The following is a 17,192-nucleotide window of genomic DNA, read 5'->3' as shown; positions in this document are numbered from 1 at the left end:
CCATAGTAAAAAATAAAAAAGTCACTGAAGTATAATATTTATTCAACTGAAGCCACACATTTCTCATACCTCCCTTGAGCTAGCATCAAAGATTATCTTAAAAGGTCATGAAGGAATTCGAATTCAAGGTTTTTCCTGCCTGCCCTATCCCAACACTTTAAATAAATGTAAACCTATCCTAATATCCCTTCATCTATAGCATTCATCTTCTCAAGGAGCTCTAAAACAAAACACTCTGCAGGTGGATTTCTGACATGTAAATCTCACAGACAATATATACAGCATTCTTTCAGATCAGTTATGTACTTTTAAAACATTATTTTTCTCCCTGAACAGAAATAAAACAAAGGGTTTTAAATCCTAACAGTAATTAAGGTCAAATCTAAATGTTTTCAAGACAATTTTACATTGCTTTTTAAAAATGTTCTTCATTTAAATTTTATTTTTTTTATTAAAAAAATTTTTTTTAATTTGAGAGAAAGTGACTGTGCACGTACATGGGAGGGGCAGAGGAAGAGAGAGAATTTCAAGCTCCACACTCAGTGCAGAGCCTGACTTGCAGCTCATTCCCACGACTCTGGGATCATGACCTGAGCTGAAATCAAGAGTGGGACGCTCAACCAACTGAGCCACCCAGGGGCCCCTCTTCATTTAAAATTTAAATCAGGGGGATCCCGGGTGGCTCAGTGGGTTAAGCATCCGACTTCGGCTCAGGTCATGATCCCACGGCTCATGAGTTCCAGCCCCGCGTGGGGCTCTGTGCTGACAGCTCAGAGCCTGGAGCCTGCTTCAGATTCTGTGTCTCCCTCTTTCTCTGCCCCTCCCCTGCTTGCACTCTCTATCTCAAAAAATAAATAAAAACATTTAAAAACTTAAAAAAAAAATTTAAATCAGAATGCCAAATAAGAGACAGTTCAGATGTTTTCATAAATGCTGTGAGGAAATTATATAAAGATCAAGGTGAAATATGTAATAAAATGTAACAATCTGTAGTTGAGGGCAGTTGACTGCCAATGCCTAGAATGGGTAGATCACTGCATCCCCTTAGGAGATGGCTCTCAGGAGTTAAGTCTCAACATTTGCTGAGCAGTGATTCAAGAACCAATACTCAAACAGCACCGCCTTAGATTATTCTGTGCGTGACCTCTAACTGCTTAGTGCCTAACTCTCCACACATGCCAAACAGAGAAGAATAATTGTTAGCCACCTCTCAGCAATTCTAAAAGATTTAACGAGACAAGGGAGCCAGACCTCCGTGGTGAGTCAATTATTCCCTGGGTGGAAGTCATGTTATTTGTGAGGTGCTGTAACTCTACGGATAATAGACTGTTGTACAAGCATTACAAATAGCTATTCTTGATTCCCAAGTGTTTACATTAAAGCTTTCAGATTAATGCACTCACCAAGTAACAAATGGTCCAATGTTTTATAAAAAAGTTGAGTTTGATGGAATGAAATCATCAAGAAGATTTTATAATGTTGTTTCTCTTCTGACTCTTAATAAGACAGAGTACACCAATCTTTTAGGACAAATGGGTTTAAAGGAATAGACAGATAAGGAGGAATGGAAGGTTTCTAACTGAATCCAGACCTGTTAAAATAGCCTGGTACCATGAACTACAGTATTTAATTGAGCCAAGTCCGGAGTCCACTAATTTCAGCTTGCCCAAGGCAAGGTTAGGGTACTGCTCTGGAAAGAAAAGATGTGGGTCTGCTAACAACATATGCTTCAACTCTTAAAAAGAAATGTGGCCCAATATTAATTGACAGTGATTAATACAACACATATAAATAAAGGCAATAACAAACACTTAAATTTGGATTAGAGAAGTCACAGGCTCTTTAAATAGTTCACACAGGATGGTCATGCTCTCATAAGTTAAAATGGATAAAATTGATTTTTTACACCAGATTAGCCACACAATATTAATCATATGAAATATTTCCCTGAAAGTCTTGGCACGAAAATGGGCCAATGTGTTCTGTTGTGCATATATTTTCCAAAGTAAATTTAGATGGGGGAAAACTTTAGAAAGTAATCACAAATTTCAAAATCAATAAATTCAAATTGTTTTTAAGGCGGTGAATGCACTGGCCTGCCAAATGCTGCAGGAAATTGATGTACAATCTGTCTGGCAACTGGACCATGTGAAAAAATTTTAGGAACGACCTTAAAATAACCAAGCCTCTGAAGCCTCAACAAAACTTGTTTTAGTAAGACCATTTTCCTGGTTCATAAAAAAGATAAGGAAGCAAGGGGTGGGATAACCAATTTAATTTAGGGTGTGGTGAATTATCTTATCTTTAATTGGTACTTTCAATTTGGGCCTGGGCTCAGAAGAAAGGTTTACCATTGTCATTAAGACCAGCTACTCCGTGGCATGAAAATTAAATTATCCATTAGAATCCAGGAGTGTGTTTGAAAATAAAGGCCAAGGAAGCTCCAAAAAAATGAAGATTGCTATTTCTGTTCAGTGAAAATTAGTTAGTTTCTTACTACCTTTTAAAACTGCCTCTACTGTTCTGGCCTTGAGTGGTTCAGACTGAATGGGAAGAGTTAGTTTCCCAACGCAGGAGCCACTATGCCTTAAATATTTAATGCAGCCCATTTTATCCTAAGTCCTACAAGTTTTCAAAAGCACCAGGAAATACTTATTGAAAGAAAATAATTTCCTTCTACAAAAACTGGGAGGGAATGCCAAATTTTCTCTTTAAAAACAGTTTCAGTTTGATACGAAAGTATCACTTAATACTATGAGCAGAGCCACTAACATTTTACTTTACCGTTCACTCAAAAATTACAAAGACAGTACAAATTTAATGAAAATACTCAAATAATACCAATGCAAAATGCACTGAACAGTGAAAGTCCACTTCTCACGCTCCACTCCCAACCTCTTAACTCATAACGAAAGCTGATGTATTGTATAACTTCCAGACCTTTTCCCAACATACACACACAAATATTTTTACAAAAGCAGAATCATTTTTCTCTCCTACAACTTGTTTTTATTGCACTAGAGAGTGTACCATGAACAGTCTTCTGTATCTGTACACATAAATCTGCCACTTTGCTTTTAGTGGAGGTAGACACATACACACGCGCACACGCATTTAATTGCGAAGTTCTTACAACTGTTCATTTGTTCACTCTACAAACCTTTACTGAATGCCTAACCATGCTTCAGGCACGGTGCTATGCTGGGCATGATAACTATTGGGGGCGGGGGGAAAGCAACTGCAGGTGCTACTAATATAAATTGGGGTGCGGGGGGGCTCTCTTAGAGGAAGTACACCTAAGGTTGGTTTGAAAGAGTAGATAACAGCTAGGTAAAGAAGTGAACAGTCCACGTTAAATTAGAACCAAAAAAATGTAACTTCATGGACTTTTTACACCAATATATGTACTTCCATGTGAATCAACTATTTCACCATACTTTATTGTCTCTTTCAAAGTAAATATAAAGAAAATAACACTGCAACTAGATTTTCAATAGCGCAATTAATGATTTATTTAAATGATTTATTTAAAATATATTATGAAAAATATAAGCTTTAAAAATTTAAGACCCTGTTTTTATATACACGTGTAATATATACATACGTATGCACACACACACATACACAAACTATAATTATAGCATACTAAATACTGAAGAATACAATAAATTTGATTTTTTTTTTCATTCTTAACAAAAGCAAACCTAGTCATTTTATTTACCTGGAAGAATTTTATTTATAAATCCAATACTTTAGTGTTAGGTCAAGAAACAATCCATATTCAATTAGTCAATTTGAATTTTACATAGAACCATTATTGTTGCCCTGGAAGTCAGACTCATTTTAGCCACCCAAGATTTTATGGAGTGTATTTTATGGACAAATTATTGTATGAAACTGTGGAATATAGTCAACTGAAGTTATAGTCCTTACTCTCGAAGGGCTTCTAATGCATTATTGGGGACATACATAGTCACAAATAAGTATAATACAAAGGCAGCACACACTGAGACTAATTCCAACTAGGGGAACTGTATAATGTTTAATGGAAGGCATAGGTTTAAGATGGGTGGAATTTCAACTAGCAAAACAGGGATGAAAAGGGTGTTAATCACACAGACGAGCACAGGTAAAGACAAAGAAGCTGGATGTTGCCACGTGCATGGTCGGGGATAGTGAAGTTGTGGGGGAGGCTGGAATTTAGGAGCATAGAGGAAGCAGGAGTGGGGAATACAGCTGGAGAGGTAATGGGGGCAGATCATGGAGCAGATTCATGACATATCAACAAGCTCGGCCTTTATCTTATAGGAAGTGAGGAGCCATCACAGGTATCTCAAAGGAAATGATATGATCAAAAGAATGCTGCATAAGCAGGAATGGGAAAGAAGACACAAATGGGGAGACAAAATAGGGGACCAGAGCAAAGCTCTAAGGAAGAGGTAATGAAGAGCTAAGGATGGCAGTGGTGGGAAGTGGAAGAAAGGAATACAGTGAAAGACATATTTTGGAAGCAAAGAGAAAAAGGTGAAGAACGGGGGCTCCAGGAAGCCCTAGATTTGAATGTGGGCTCCTCAAGTTACTTGCTTTCTGGCGTTAGGCAAGTTGGATTCTTAAGTCATAGTTTCCTCATCTATAAAATAGGAATAATGTGCCTGCCTGTGTGAAAAAACTCTCAGAAAACCACAGGAAATTGTCTGGATAAATCACGCCCACACACTTATTTTTTCAACACCATATAATAACAAAGAATGAAATGTAGCCCATATCTGGTTGGGGAAACATATGTAAACACAGAGGAGAGAGACTGTGTAAAGGCATTAAAGACTGGGTGAAAAAGGTGAAGGGATTCAAGGAAGTTCTCAGAGAGGGACATCTGAGGCAGGCTAGTCACAACTTTGAGGTGTTTTATTTTTCCTATGAATTACGAGGTTCCCCCACTTTCCCACCTGGTTCTCCACCTCACCGTATATACTATAGTTCAACCCCCTGGGTTTTATTTGAATTTTAAAGAGTGAAAGAAAGGCAAGCCAGGAGAAAGTAGCAGAAAAAAAGGTGGAGCTAGGGGCGGAAGGGGAAAGGGAGAAAGATTAGAGGAATATGAATGAATCTTAGGCAAATATCTTCTCAGGAAACAACACTTGAAAGAAAGCCAAACAGTATTCAGATTCCCAGTGTGATACAATGTCAAGGCAGCAAAACGCAAATGAAAATATCTAACGAGTTCCAGGTGGCAGTTTAGTAGGTTTTTTTTTTTCTTTTCAGTACGTGACACTGGGTTGAGGTGGCTGTCAGTGTCAGTGTCCTATCTCAGCAAGTTTTAAGTTCACTTCAAACAGCAAATATACAGACTTCTCTTCAGACTGCTGGCATGCATTTGTCTACTGCTGATAAAAGCCTAAATGACTTTTTCTCAAGAAAGTAAGAGAAAAACATGGTTGCAAAGCTGCTGTCCTTAATTCTTTCATGTCTCAGGTAAATATTTACCAATGCCTACTCTGTGTAAGGAACAGGGATACAGGAGTGGGTATGATACTGATCTTGCCACTAACAGTCTCATAAAGAAATTCACTACAGAGTAGAAAGTGATAAATTTAATGAGAGGTACAGATAAACAAAATCCCAGCATAAAGGAGGGAGAGAGCACTCTGAGCTGAGAAGATCAAGGATGTGGCATTGGCAGTGGGAGAGGAGACTATGCTGTGACACTCACTTGACAAACATTTAATGAGCACACATAACATGTAAGCCACTCACTTAAAAGGCAATGGGAATGTGAGGTGATTTAGTCTAGCTCCTTCCCTGAATGCACTAGGAAATGAAAGTTCGGAGACCCAAACAGACAATTCAATTCAAACACATCATAAACACGGGTAAAATCAGAATTGATATTTCCAGGCTGCAAGTCCAGTACTTTCTACTACTTTACTCTGTCTCCTTCAAAACCCTGTCTAAATATTTTGTGATGGACAGTGGTTACTTCAAAAAATATCCCCATTCCATTTCTGCATTAAGCCTAATTTGTTGTAAAATGCCTCTTCTAACACATAAAATTTACCTTCATTTCTAACCAGTGGCCCCCTCTGAAACTACATAGAACATACACAATTCCATGGCCATATGACCACCACTCACATATGTGAAGAATTCAGCTGATAATTATCATGGATTCAGTATATCACTACGTCTGAGAAGCAGGCATTGAAATTAGGAAGATCAGGATATGTAATCCAGCTTCAACATTTACTAGATGTATGATCATGAGCAAAGTTACTTAACTTTTATAATCTGTGTCCTCACGTGCAAAATAGGATGTCTACTGTCCTTCATTGTCTCCCACAGAATTTAATAGCTAATAGCTATGATACAGAATTGGTACAACTTTGGGTGTAACTAAGAACACTAGAGTTTCTCTATATACATTAAGCTAGCACAGAATCATCTGAGGTGAAAAGTTACAAAACTAAGAAAAGATGGCAGTGTTCCCCTCTCTCTGTCTCCCCTCCCTGTCTCCCTGTCTCCCCCTCTCCCATTTCTCTCCTCTCTGACACAGGCCAGTTAATGAGTAACAGCTCTGAAATACTAAAGAAAAGCTAGGTAACAGTCATGGCCTCACCATAGGATGTATGCAAACAGAGTTGCTGGCAAAAGAGAAGTTTCGTTGAGATAAAATATTGAAAAATATTTCCCTATCATTTAAGGCACAAATATGCTTCTTTCCTGTTTAAGTCAGAAAGAAAGATCATCAAGGGTTGGGATTCAGATACAAACATACACAGTATCTCCGATGTATGAAAGGACAGAAAACGGTACAAGGATTGCTCCCTCTATATTCATAACTTCCAAACAATGCAGTGCAAAGCTGACCGTTTTTCCTGGTTACTTACGTAGGGTATGGAGGGAGTAGAAAGGAAGAACAGGAGATTTAGAGTTGGTTCTTTTCCTACATCCAAATGTTATAAACCAGCTGGTAATGTTTCATAGCAATAACCTCACGTGCTAGGCACTGCAAGCAATTCCCCATATTTGGGTAGGAAGAATGCATCAAGTCTCAAGGAATAACATACTGCTGGGGAATTTAGTGATAGACCCCAAAGAGAGACATGCAGCTCCCAGATAGGAGAAAGGAGTCAAGGACTCACCTAGATGATCTGCAGACTAGACATATAGTTTGGGCCTTCAAAATAGGGCTAAGCTAAGAAATGGAAGACGAAAATGCAGAGGAGAGGTAGCTGTCCCTCAATATCTGTTCTTTCTTCCGCAGAATAACATTTTTAGCTGAACCCATGGCCATTCCAAATAAAGACAACATTTTTCAGTCTCTCTTGCAGCTATGTACATGTGGCCCTAAGACTTAATACTGGCTAGTATTACAGGGCATCTTCCGGGTACCTTCCTCGAAAGATGGTGGGGCATGCCCTTTTTCATCCTTTTCTCCATTCTGCTGCCTGGAATGGAGATGCCTCGACCTTTGACCATGAAAATGAGAGCAGCACCCTAGAAATAGAGTGGTGACTTTCAAGAAGTGGGTCTCTAGACATATACATTGATTTCAATTTTTATTAAGCAATGTTGTCAAAATCCTCTTAAAACTATCTTTTACACATCTCAATTTCATCAGATTACACTCCTAGAAGTGGGTAAAAGGATATAACAACATTCTAAAGTTTTTGATACATATAGCCATACTGCTTTTCTGAAAGTTTAAGTTTACATGTGCTTCCCTCCTTTCCAGCACAATATGAGTTAATCTTTTTAGGATAATCTTTTCATATTAAGTTATGGGCACCATTTTATAAATGCTTGTTTCTAACTTACTTGACTTTCAGTTAGTTGGTTGTTACTGTACAGAGACTTTAAATCTTCATGTAGTCAAATAAAGCCCTTTTTTAAAAGTGGTTTCTGCCTTTACTATGATACATTTAAAAAGCCTTTCCCACATCAAGATTACATACATATTCACCTACATTTCCCTATTACTTACTTTCACTGAATCTTTAATCCATATGGAATTTACTTTTTCCACAAATTTAGATAATTATACCAACACCAGATTCAACACACTGAATAATAAACATTAGTGTATCTCTCCTCCTAATAATGAAAATTTCCACTTTTATTACATTCTGATTTTTTAAATTAGTACTAGATTATTTTAATTATTCATGTAAGTACTCACTTTTTTTTTTTTTTCTCCAGAAGTCTGTTTGGTTTATTCTTCAGGTAAACATTAGAAATACATTGTCAGGTTTGGCCAAACAAAAACAAACAAACAAAAAACCCTGAAATTTTAATTGGAATTGTACTAAATGACAGAGAAATTTGGAGGGGGTAAGGAGAATATATAAATTTATTTATTTTTAAAAAATATTTATTTTTATTTATTTTTGATAGAGAGCAGGGAGGGGCAGCAAGGGGGGGGATAGTGAGGGTGGGGAGGGAGAGAGAGAGAGAGAGAGGGAGAGAGGGAAAGAGGGAGAGAGCAAGCGAATGAATGAATATATCCCCAGCAGGCTCCACGCTGTCAGTGCAGAACCCAGCATGGGGCTCAAACTCATGAACTGTGAGATCACGATCTGAGCTGAAACCAAGACACTTAACTGAGTCACCCAGGCACCCCGAGAATATATAACTTTAAAACATTAACTCTTCCCATTCACAAATATGAAATATTTCTCCATTTATTAAATTGTTCTCAGGTCCTGTAGGTTCTATAGTTTGGATAGTTCTATATTTACTTAAGTTCTAGAGTTTACTTCATTATACAAATTTCTAAGTATGATTGTAGATTTTTCTGCATATTGTTACAAGTAGGATCTTTGAAAACATGCTTCTTTGTGCTGGTTTGGAAGAAACCATTTTAAAATTTATTTGGTAACTGACCTTCTTACTGATCAGTTCTCAGCTTTTATTTATTTATTTATTTATTTATTTTTAAATTTTTATTTATTTTTGAGACAGAGAAAGACAGCATAAACAGGGGAGGGTCAGAGAGAGGGAGACACAGAATCTGAAGAAGGCTCCAGGCTCCGAGCTGTCAGCACAGAGCCCGATGCGGGGCTCGAACTCACGGAGTGTGAGATCATGACCTGAGCTGAAGTCGGACGCTCAACCGACTGAGCCACCCAGGTGCCCCATCTCAGCTTTTAATAATGCTCATAAATGTTAGTTGATTATCTTGGGTTTTCTAGTTAGGCAAGAATATTTTTCATTTCCTAAAGATGGGATTTCTCACTTCCTTTGCAATATTTATACCTCACTTCATTTTCTGGTCTTACGGTATTAGAACTTTCAAAACAATATTAAGTAATAGAGTTAATAAAGGTAATAGCTGACACTCTTACCTTTTTTCCCCGACTTTACATTTTTTTCAAAAAAATTTTAAATGTTTATTTATAAGAGACAGAGAGAGTGCAAGTGGGGAAGGGGCAGAGAGAGAGAGAGGTAAGAGAATCTGAAGCAAGCTCCACGCTCTGATCTGTCAGCACAGAGCCTGATGCGGGGCTCGAACCCACCAGCCATGATGAGATCATGACCTGAGCCGAAGTTGGACAATTAACTGACTGAGCCACCCAGGTGCCCCCCACCGACTTTACATCATAGGGCACTTTGCTCTTTTGAGAAATACATATAGTTGCTATGTATTAGTTTTTCCCACCCCTTTTTACACTGTTCCCAATGCCGAACTATACTGTAAATTCCTTGAAGACAAAAACTGTTTTAGTAATCTTTACAATAATTGTAGCATCCAGTACAGTGTCTTGCACAGAGAAGATAAATCATTAAATCAGCAGTTCTCAAACCTAATGGATCACTGGAATCACATGGGAGCTTTACAAAAAACTTAAAGTTCCATAAACCATTTATAGACTACAAATTCTTTGTTCTCTGTCAATGGCAGAGGAAATCTAGATGTTTTAAAAGGTGGTTCTGATGATCTACCAGGTTTGAGAACCAATAGTCTAATACTTTTATCACCCGTGGAGATTTCTGTTTCAGAGTCAGGGATCTGATTTTTAACAAATCTTCCTAGATCCATATAGAGGCAGGATTAGAAATTACTTAGACAGTAATTCAGAGAAGGGATCAGAGTTGTTTTTTTTTCTCTTTATGCTTTCTACATTTTAGATATATATTTTTTCAAATTTTTTTAACGTTTATTTTTGAGACAGAGAGAGACAGAGAATGAACGGGGGAGGGGCAGAGAGAGAGGGAGACACAGAATCGGAGGCAGGCTCCAGGCTCCGAGCCATCAGCCCAGAGCCCGACGTGGGGCTCGAACTCACGGACCGCGAGACTGTGACCTGAGTTGAAGTCAGACGCTTAACCAACTGAGCCACCCAGGCACCCCCTGCATTTTATATATATATTTTTTTAAACATTTTTTTTTCAACGTTTATTTATTTTTGGGACAGAGAGAGACAGAGGATGAACAGGGGAGGGGCAGAGAGAGAGGGAGACACAGAATCGGAAACAGGCTCCAGGCTCTGAGCCATCAGCCCAGAGCCCGACGCGGGGCTCGAACTCACGGGCCGCGAGATCGTGACCTGGCTGAAGTCGGACGTTTAACCGACTGCGCCACCCAGGCAGCCCCTGCATTTTATATTTTTAATACACTAAAGTGGAAAAAGGAGAAAGACCTATACAGAAAAAGATAATCTCCCATCTCTACATCCTTGAAACAACCACTTATAAAACTGCTAGTGGTATCCTTCCACATCTATTTCCTCGCATATATAAAATAAACACAAAAATGTTTGTGTGTGTGTATGTGTGTGCCTAGTATTCTTTTTATCTGTTTTTACCCTAACAAAATAATAGTAAGCCCATCACTTTGTAATTTGATATAGTATATTTAAAATATGTTACTGCAAATATATGACAATGAATGGTCTCAAGACCATTTGGCATACTTACATGAAAACAAATATCTGTTTTCTCAACCGACTACAGGCTTAAAAGTAGCAATTAGTACAAAAATATTTTAATCTCATTTTTAACTCTTTTAAAAAATGTTTAATTCTTTAGCAAGTATGGAAAATTTTAGAAAATTCAGCTAGGCAGTTCAAAAATAAAAACTAAAGTTAATATACCAAAAGATACGGGTTCATAAATCAAAATAGCATCTTAAAACCATGAGGATAGTATTGACACAGGAAGGCTAAAAATGGCATATTAAGCTTTCTTTTCTACACAGATAATAAAATAATTAAAAAACACAAAAAAGAAATCCTGTTACAGATGTTATTTATACTTAGTTTCTACTCATCCTTTAGACAAAGGCTATTTTTTAAAATGTTTACTTGTTTATTTTGAGAGAGAGAGAATGTGAGCAGGAGAGGAGCAGAGAGAAAATCCCAAGCAGGTTCTGCAGTGTCAGCTTAGAGCCTGACATGGGGCTTGATCCCATGAACCGTGAAATCATGACCTGAGCCGAAATCAAGAGTTGGATGCTTAACTGACTGAACCACTCAGGTGCCCCAACAAAGGCTATTTTTTAAAAATTTTATTATTTTTTACAATTTACATCCACATTAGTTAGCATATAGTGCAACAATGATTCCAGAAGTAGATTCCTTAATGCCCCTTACCCATTTAGCCCATCCCCCCTCCCACACCCCCTCTAGTAACCCTCTGTTTGTTCTCCATATTTATGAGTCTCTTATGTTTTGATCCCCTCCTTGTTTTTATATTATTTTTGTTTCCCTTCCCTTATGTTTGTCTGCTTTGTCTCTTAAAGTCCTCATATGAGTGAAATCATATGATAAACAAAGGCTATTTTTAATATGCAACCAAAATTCAGCCTCAAACTGACCTCTACTTAATATGCTTTTAACAAAACATAAAAGGTAACATTCAAATGTATGCCTGAAATAAAATTTTCTAAAATAGAACTGCTAATACGAGGAAAGAATATAAATTACTGGCTAAGACAAAAAGATCATATTCTAAAAGACTAAGTCATGACTTTGGTGAAATCACTGCATTATTCATTTGTTATTACTAAACTTTCATAAAGTTTCTTCTCCAAGAAGCTCAATGAAATGCCTTAATGATTATTAAATGGTGCAAATGAGTATCCCTAAATTCTTCAACACTGAAAATTAGAAGACAGGGTGGCAGTGGTAGAGAAGAAGAGAGATAAAAGTAAAATAAAAGCAACAAGCAAAAGACGTTAGATATCTTCCTCTATCAAAAGTGAACTAAACTGCGACTTCTGGTTCATTCCACAAGGATCTTTCTGTAAGAGCAGAATTTAAAGACATGAGGTCTTCCTGACTCTCAGGACTTTGTTAGACGTATATTTGATTGTTAACTTGGAATTTGGAATGGGAGAAAGAAACGGTACCAAATTCATCTAGAAGAGGCATGAAATTGGAGAGAGACCTAAAACTCAAGTGCCAATATGTTGAGAATAAAGACAGTTTACAAAGGAAATAGTTTTGAGAAAGGGAACAACATTCAGTGTGGTGGTTGAAGGAAGTGATCCTAAAAATGGTGTTTTGCTTTTTGGCAGGAATGAAATGGATTTTGTGGGTAGGGAAATCAGAGAAACCCACAATGGTAGTTCAAGTTTGAAATTACAAGATATTTGATAGGAGAATTGATAAAGGAAAGGGGACTAAATGGTTAGGTGGCATCTCCAACTGCTACTCCCGTCCTCGTCCCCAAGCCAGCGCCCACCCTTTCTGCCTGATTGCTCTGACCCAGAGTAACACCTCTCTCTTCCCATCAGATGTGGTTTCTCTACCAATGCTCTGGGCCCCTTCCTCTCTTTCTTTAGGGGCTTCACTCCACTGATTATCTTTAGTCAATCCTCAAACTCTTGCCATTAACTCTTCTCTTTCAGCATATAAAAATCCTCAAGCTTTTCATATCTAAACCCAAACCAAAAGTTTCTTTAAACCTATGTACTCTTTTTTTTTTTTTAAGGTTTATTTATTTATTTTGAGAGAGAGAGAGAGAGAGGGAGAGAGAGAGAGAGAGAGAGATAAAGAGTGAGGGGGGAGGGGTAAGAGAGAGAGGGAGACAGAGAATCCCAAACAGGCTCCGTGCCGTCAGCACAGAGCCCAGTGTGGGGCCGGAACACATGGACCATGAGATCATGACCTGAGCCAAAACCAGGAGTCAGAGGCTTAACCAACTCAGTCACCCAGGCACCCCAACCCTATGTATTCTTTCAAGATCATCTGATCTCTCTTCACAAGCCACTCCTAGAAAGACATATACTTCCTGATTCACTCTTCACCCTGAAGCAATCCGGCTTTAGGTTTTACTATCCCACTGAGGCTGTTCCACATAAAAGCAACACTGACCTTCTAAGTATCAAATCTAATCTCTAGTTTTTGGCCCTCATATAAATGAATCCTACTGAAACTTTTTACACATTCACCTTCTCTTTCTTGAAAAGGTCTCCTCCCTCAGTATCTAAGATATCACATTCCTTCTGTGAATGCTCCACAGGGACTCATCTCATTCTGCCTATTATTACTCTCCCTCCATATTCATGACCTCAATGATGCCAGTTCAAAAATTACGTGGAATTCTGAATCTCTAGCCCAGATAGATATCTCTGTGGAGCTCTGATACTGAAAGTTTGACACTACTATGTCCAAAATGGATTCATCATGTTCCTCCTTTAAAAAGTCACTTGTTACTTCTTAACTTAGTTGAACGGAGCCATCACTCACCCAATTGTTCAAGTAAAACATCTGGGAATCATCTGAGATTCTTCCCCCTTCCTAACTTCCCAGATCAAATCACTATGGACTAGAGATTCTCTCAAACCTGTTCCTTTGCATTTATTCCATTGCCTTTGTTTGTTTCTCATTTGGACCATGTTACATTCCAACAGTCTCCTTAGTGATTTCTCTATCTCTAATTTCAATCCTTGCAACCTAGTTTCTAGAGGAAATGTGTTCTAATTGTTCAGTGGCTCTCTGTTATCTATAAGCTACCTTCTCAACTTTGTATGGCATAAATGTACCTGCCCACTCTACTTCCTCATTCTTACCACTTCCAGCTCAACTTTACGCTCCAGCAACACTGAACATGTTTTCCTGTGCCCAGTTCCTCTGTACGTGCTGTGGCACCATTTCCCCACTTGTCTGCCTGGTACATTTTTACCTATTTTTAGCTACTTGTTTAAATGCTAATTTCTCTGGGCGCCTGGGTGGCTCAGTCGGTTAAGCGTCCGACTTCAGCTCAAGTCACGATCTCACGGTCCGTGAGTTCGAGCCCCGCGTCGGGCTCTGGGCTGATGATGGCCCAGAGCCTGGAGCCTGCTTCCGATTCTGTGTCTCCCTCTCTCTCTGCCCCTCCCCCGTTCATGCTCTGTCTCTCTCTGTCTCAAAAATAAATAAACGTTAAAAAAAAAAATTTAAACGCTAATTTCTCTATCAGGTAGACTTTGGTGTTCTTTATACATTCTCAACTGCAGTTTTGAAGATTCTTCCATTAAACAATGACTTTACTGCATTATAATTGTTTGCATGGGCATCTTAGGTACTTAACTGGCTTACAGTAGGGTATTAAAATAGATCTTGTATCCTAGAACAGTAGTTATCAAACTATTCCCCTAACTTAAAAAGCTTTATAACAAATGCCCAGAAAGGTCTTTTAATTTTAAGCTATTTGAGATTAAGGATTAAGAGACCACTTATTTTTGTTTTACCAGTACAGTATCTACCACAGTGTAGTAAAGATCTGCAGTATTTACCCAATGAGTAGTTCATTGCACAAACATTGTTTGAGCAACTAGTAGTAGTCAGAAACCATTCTTGGTGCTGGGATACGGTGCTGAGCCTAGCAATCATGATCTCTATCCTAGGAGAATTTAAAATGCCAAGGGGAAGACAGGTCTTCAGTAATTCCGGGGCGCCTAGGTGGCCCAGTTGGTTGGGCATTCGACTTCAGCTCAGGTCATGATCTCATGGTTTGTGAGTTCGAGCCCCACATCAGGCTCTGTGCTGACAGCTCGGAACCTGGAGCCTACTTCGGATTCTGTGTCTCCCTCTTTCTCTCTGCCTCTTCCCCACTCGCACTCTGTCTGTGTCTCAAAAATAAGTAAATGTTAAAAAAATTAAAAAGTAATTCCTAAAGTATATAATGAGAGCTTGACAAGAGACTACAGAAACATTTATTGGGAGACCTAACCGATCTTTTCTCCTGAGCAAATCAACTTTAAACAGTGCCTAGAAAGACAGGCAAATGACACGTAGATAAAGTCAGAGGTGATGATGCTCGAGAAGTCTGGGCAAACTGAACCACAAATACTACAGAGGAGAAAACAGCAAGGAAAAGCCGAGAGGCACGGGGAGTCGAATGGTGAAGGCATTTCTAAGAGAAGTTTAAGCTATGTACTTCCAGTAACGAATTCTTATTTCTCCATGAATCAAATCACTAAATTAAACACCGTTTTCTAAAAGCATCACATTCTGGAACCATAAAAAGAAAAAAATATTGCAAATAAAATCCTTTCCGTGGCATCCTGTGTGATGAAGCACTGAGGAAAGAGATTAAACCTGAGGTGTTTTACTTGCGCATCTCCAGGGTCTGCGAACACGAAAGCAACTGAGACTCGGAACTCTCCAAAGTTATCAGAGCTCTAACCATGAGCTCCATGTGCCAACATACTAAATGTTCACTTTTGAAACAGGAAAAGTATGTTTTACCTCTTTAATTTGGGATGGAAAATGAGATTCTAATCTTTTTTGATTTTCCATTCAGTTGAACACAGTAAATGGGATCATCCTTCTATAATACAGGTACATTTTTCTAGGAAAGTCTGTGAATACTTTAATTTAAAAGCCATGGACAGCAACCTAGAGGAGCTCTGACCATGCAAAATGTTTTATAAATAGTTCCATGTGCACTGTTCATCTGGAGTCTCACTAGAGATGGATAATGACCTTGTATTTTGTACTCATTTACTCTGAATTAGCCAAACCTCTGTTTTTAATTACGTACTTAATTCACCTAGCATGGTCTAATTACAGAAAACAAAACATCATTTAAACAAAAGGTGGCCTTGAACTTAATCTATCAAAACACCAGTTAGTTTTAAAAGTTTTCAGTTCTTAATAAACTGCCAAGACATGCAATAGCAATTTTCCAAATGTGATCATACGCTTTTATAGCAACAGATTTGCTACATAATCAAACATCTGTATATACTTTGAAAACTTGATGTGTTGTCTCACTATTAATGCAAATCTGCTTAAATTTTGATAGACCTAAACAATCTTAAAGCTGAAGTACTACAGAATAATTCTTACATACTCAAGGTCATTTTGGCCTTGAAATGACAAGTTATCATAATCATGGCTACTTATTTGTGAAATGGTCCAGAACTCGATATAAACTCATTTGTGGAATTTTCCCTAACTCCCCCAGTGTAATAGACCTTCTCCTCAGTGCTACCACGGCACCTTATGTATCTCTCAACCACAGTGTTTACGATGCTGAATTGCGGTTACTGGTGGGTACTGCTGCCTAAATTAAGATCGCAAACTTCATGAAAGCAGAATTCATGCCTTTTATCTCTATGCTTCCAACACAGAGCACAGTGCCTGACACCAGAGAAAGTCCTCAATACATGTTTGTTGGATTAATGTATTTAAACACAATACTATATAACATCTCAATTTGCGGATGACATGATCTTGTATATAGAAAATCCTAAGGAATCCACCAAAAAACTATTAGAACCCATAAATGAGTTCTGCAAGGTTGCAGGATACAAGATCAATATATAAAAATCAACTGTATTTCTATACAATAGCAATGAGCAAACCCAAAATAAAATTAAGAAAAAACAATTCCGTCGAGAAGCATAAATATTTAGGAATAAATTTAACAAAAGAAGTGCAAAACTTATACTATGAAAAAACATTGCTGAAAGAAATTAATAAAGACAAGTAAATGAAAAGACATCCCATGTTCACCGGCTAGAAGACTTATAGTTGTTTGAGGGAAATACTCCTGAAATCAATCTACAGAACCGAGAGATTCCAAACAGTACTTCTCAAATCTCAGCTGGCTTCTGTGTAGAGACTGACAAGCAAAACCTAAAATTCAGAAATTCAAGGTATTTAAAATAGCCAAAGCATATATGGAATACTATTCAGTCTTAGAAAGAAAGGAAATCCTACCATGCTATAGAACCTTGGGGACCTCATGCTAGTGAAATAAGC

General features: G+C 38.0%; 1 protein-coding gene across 3 annotated transcripts in view; it reads right to left on the bottom strand.

Moving 5' to 3' along the window:
- STK3 (serine/threonine kinase 3) overlaps positions 1 to 17,192 on the bottom strand; it is a 285,816-nt gene that overhangs the window by 28,916 nt on the left and 239,708 nt on the right. The window contains exon 11 of one of the 3 annotated variants that reach the window (XM_045454104.1): positions 8,202 to 8,279. The exons of the other annotated variants lie outside the window; for them this stretch is intronic. Coding sequence (XP_045310060.1) covers positions 8,217 to 8,279 — 63 coding nt within the window. The 3' untranslated portion in view covers positions 8,202 to 8,216. Of the gene's footprint in view, positions 1 to 8,201; positions 8,280 to 17,192 lie in introns of those variants that run through there. 3 annotated transcript variants of the gene reach the window in all.

The sequence above is a fragment of the Leopardus geoffroyi genome, chromosome C3 (assembly GCF_018350155.1).
Source record: "Leopardus geoffroyi isolate Oge1 chromosome C3, O.geoffroyi_Oge1_pat1.0, whole genome shotgun sequence".
NCBI lineage: Eukaryota > Metazoa > Chordata > Mammalia > Carnivora > Felidae > Leopardus > Leopardus geoffroyi.
The sequence above is the reverse complement of the archived record's forward strand: the minus strand, read 5'-3'. Positions and strand labels throughout refer to the sequence as shown.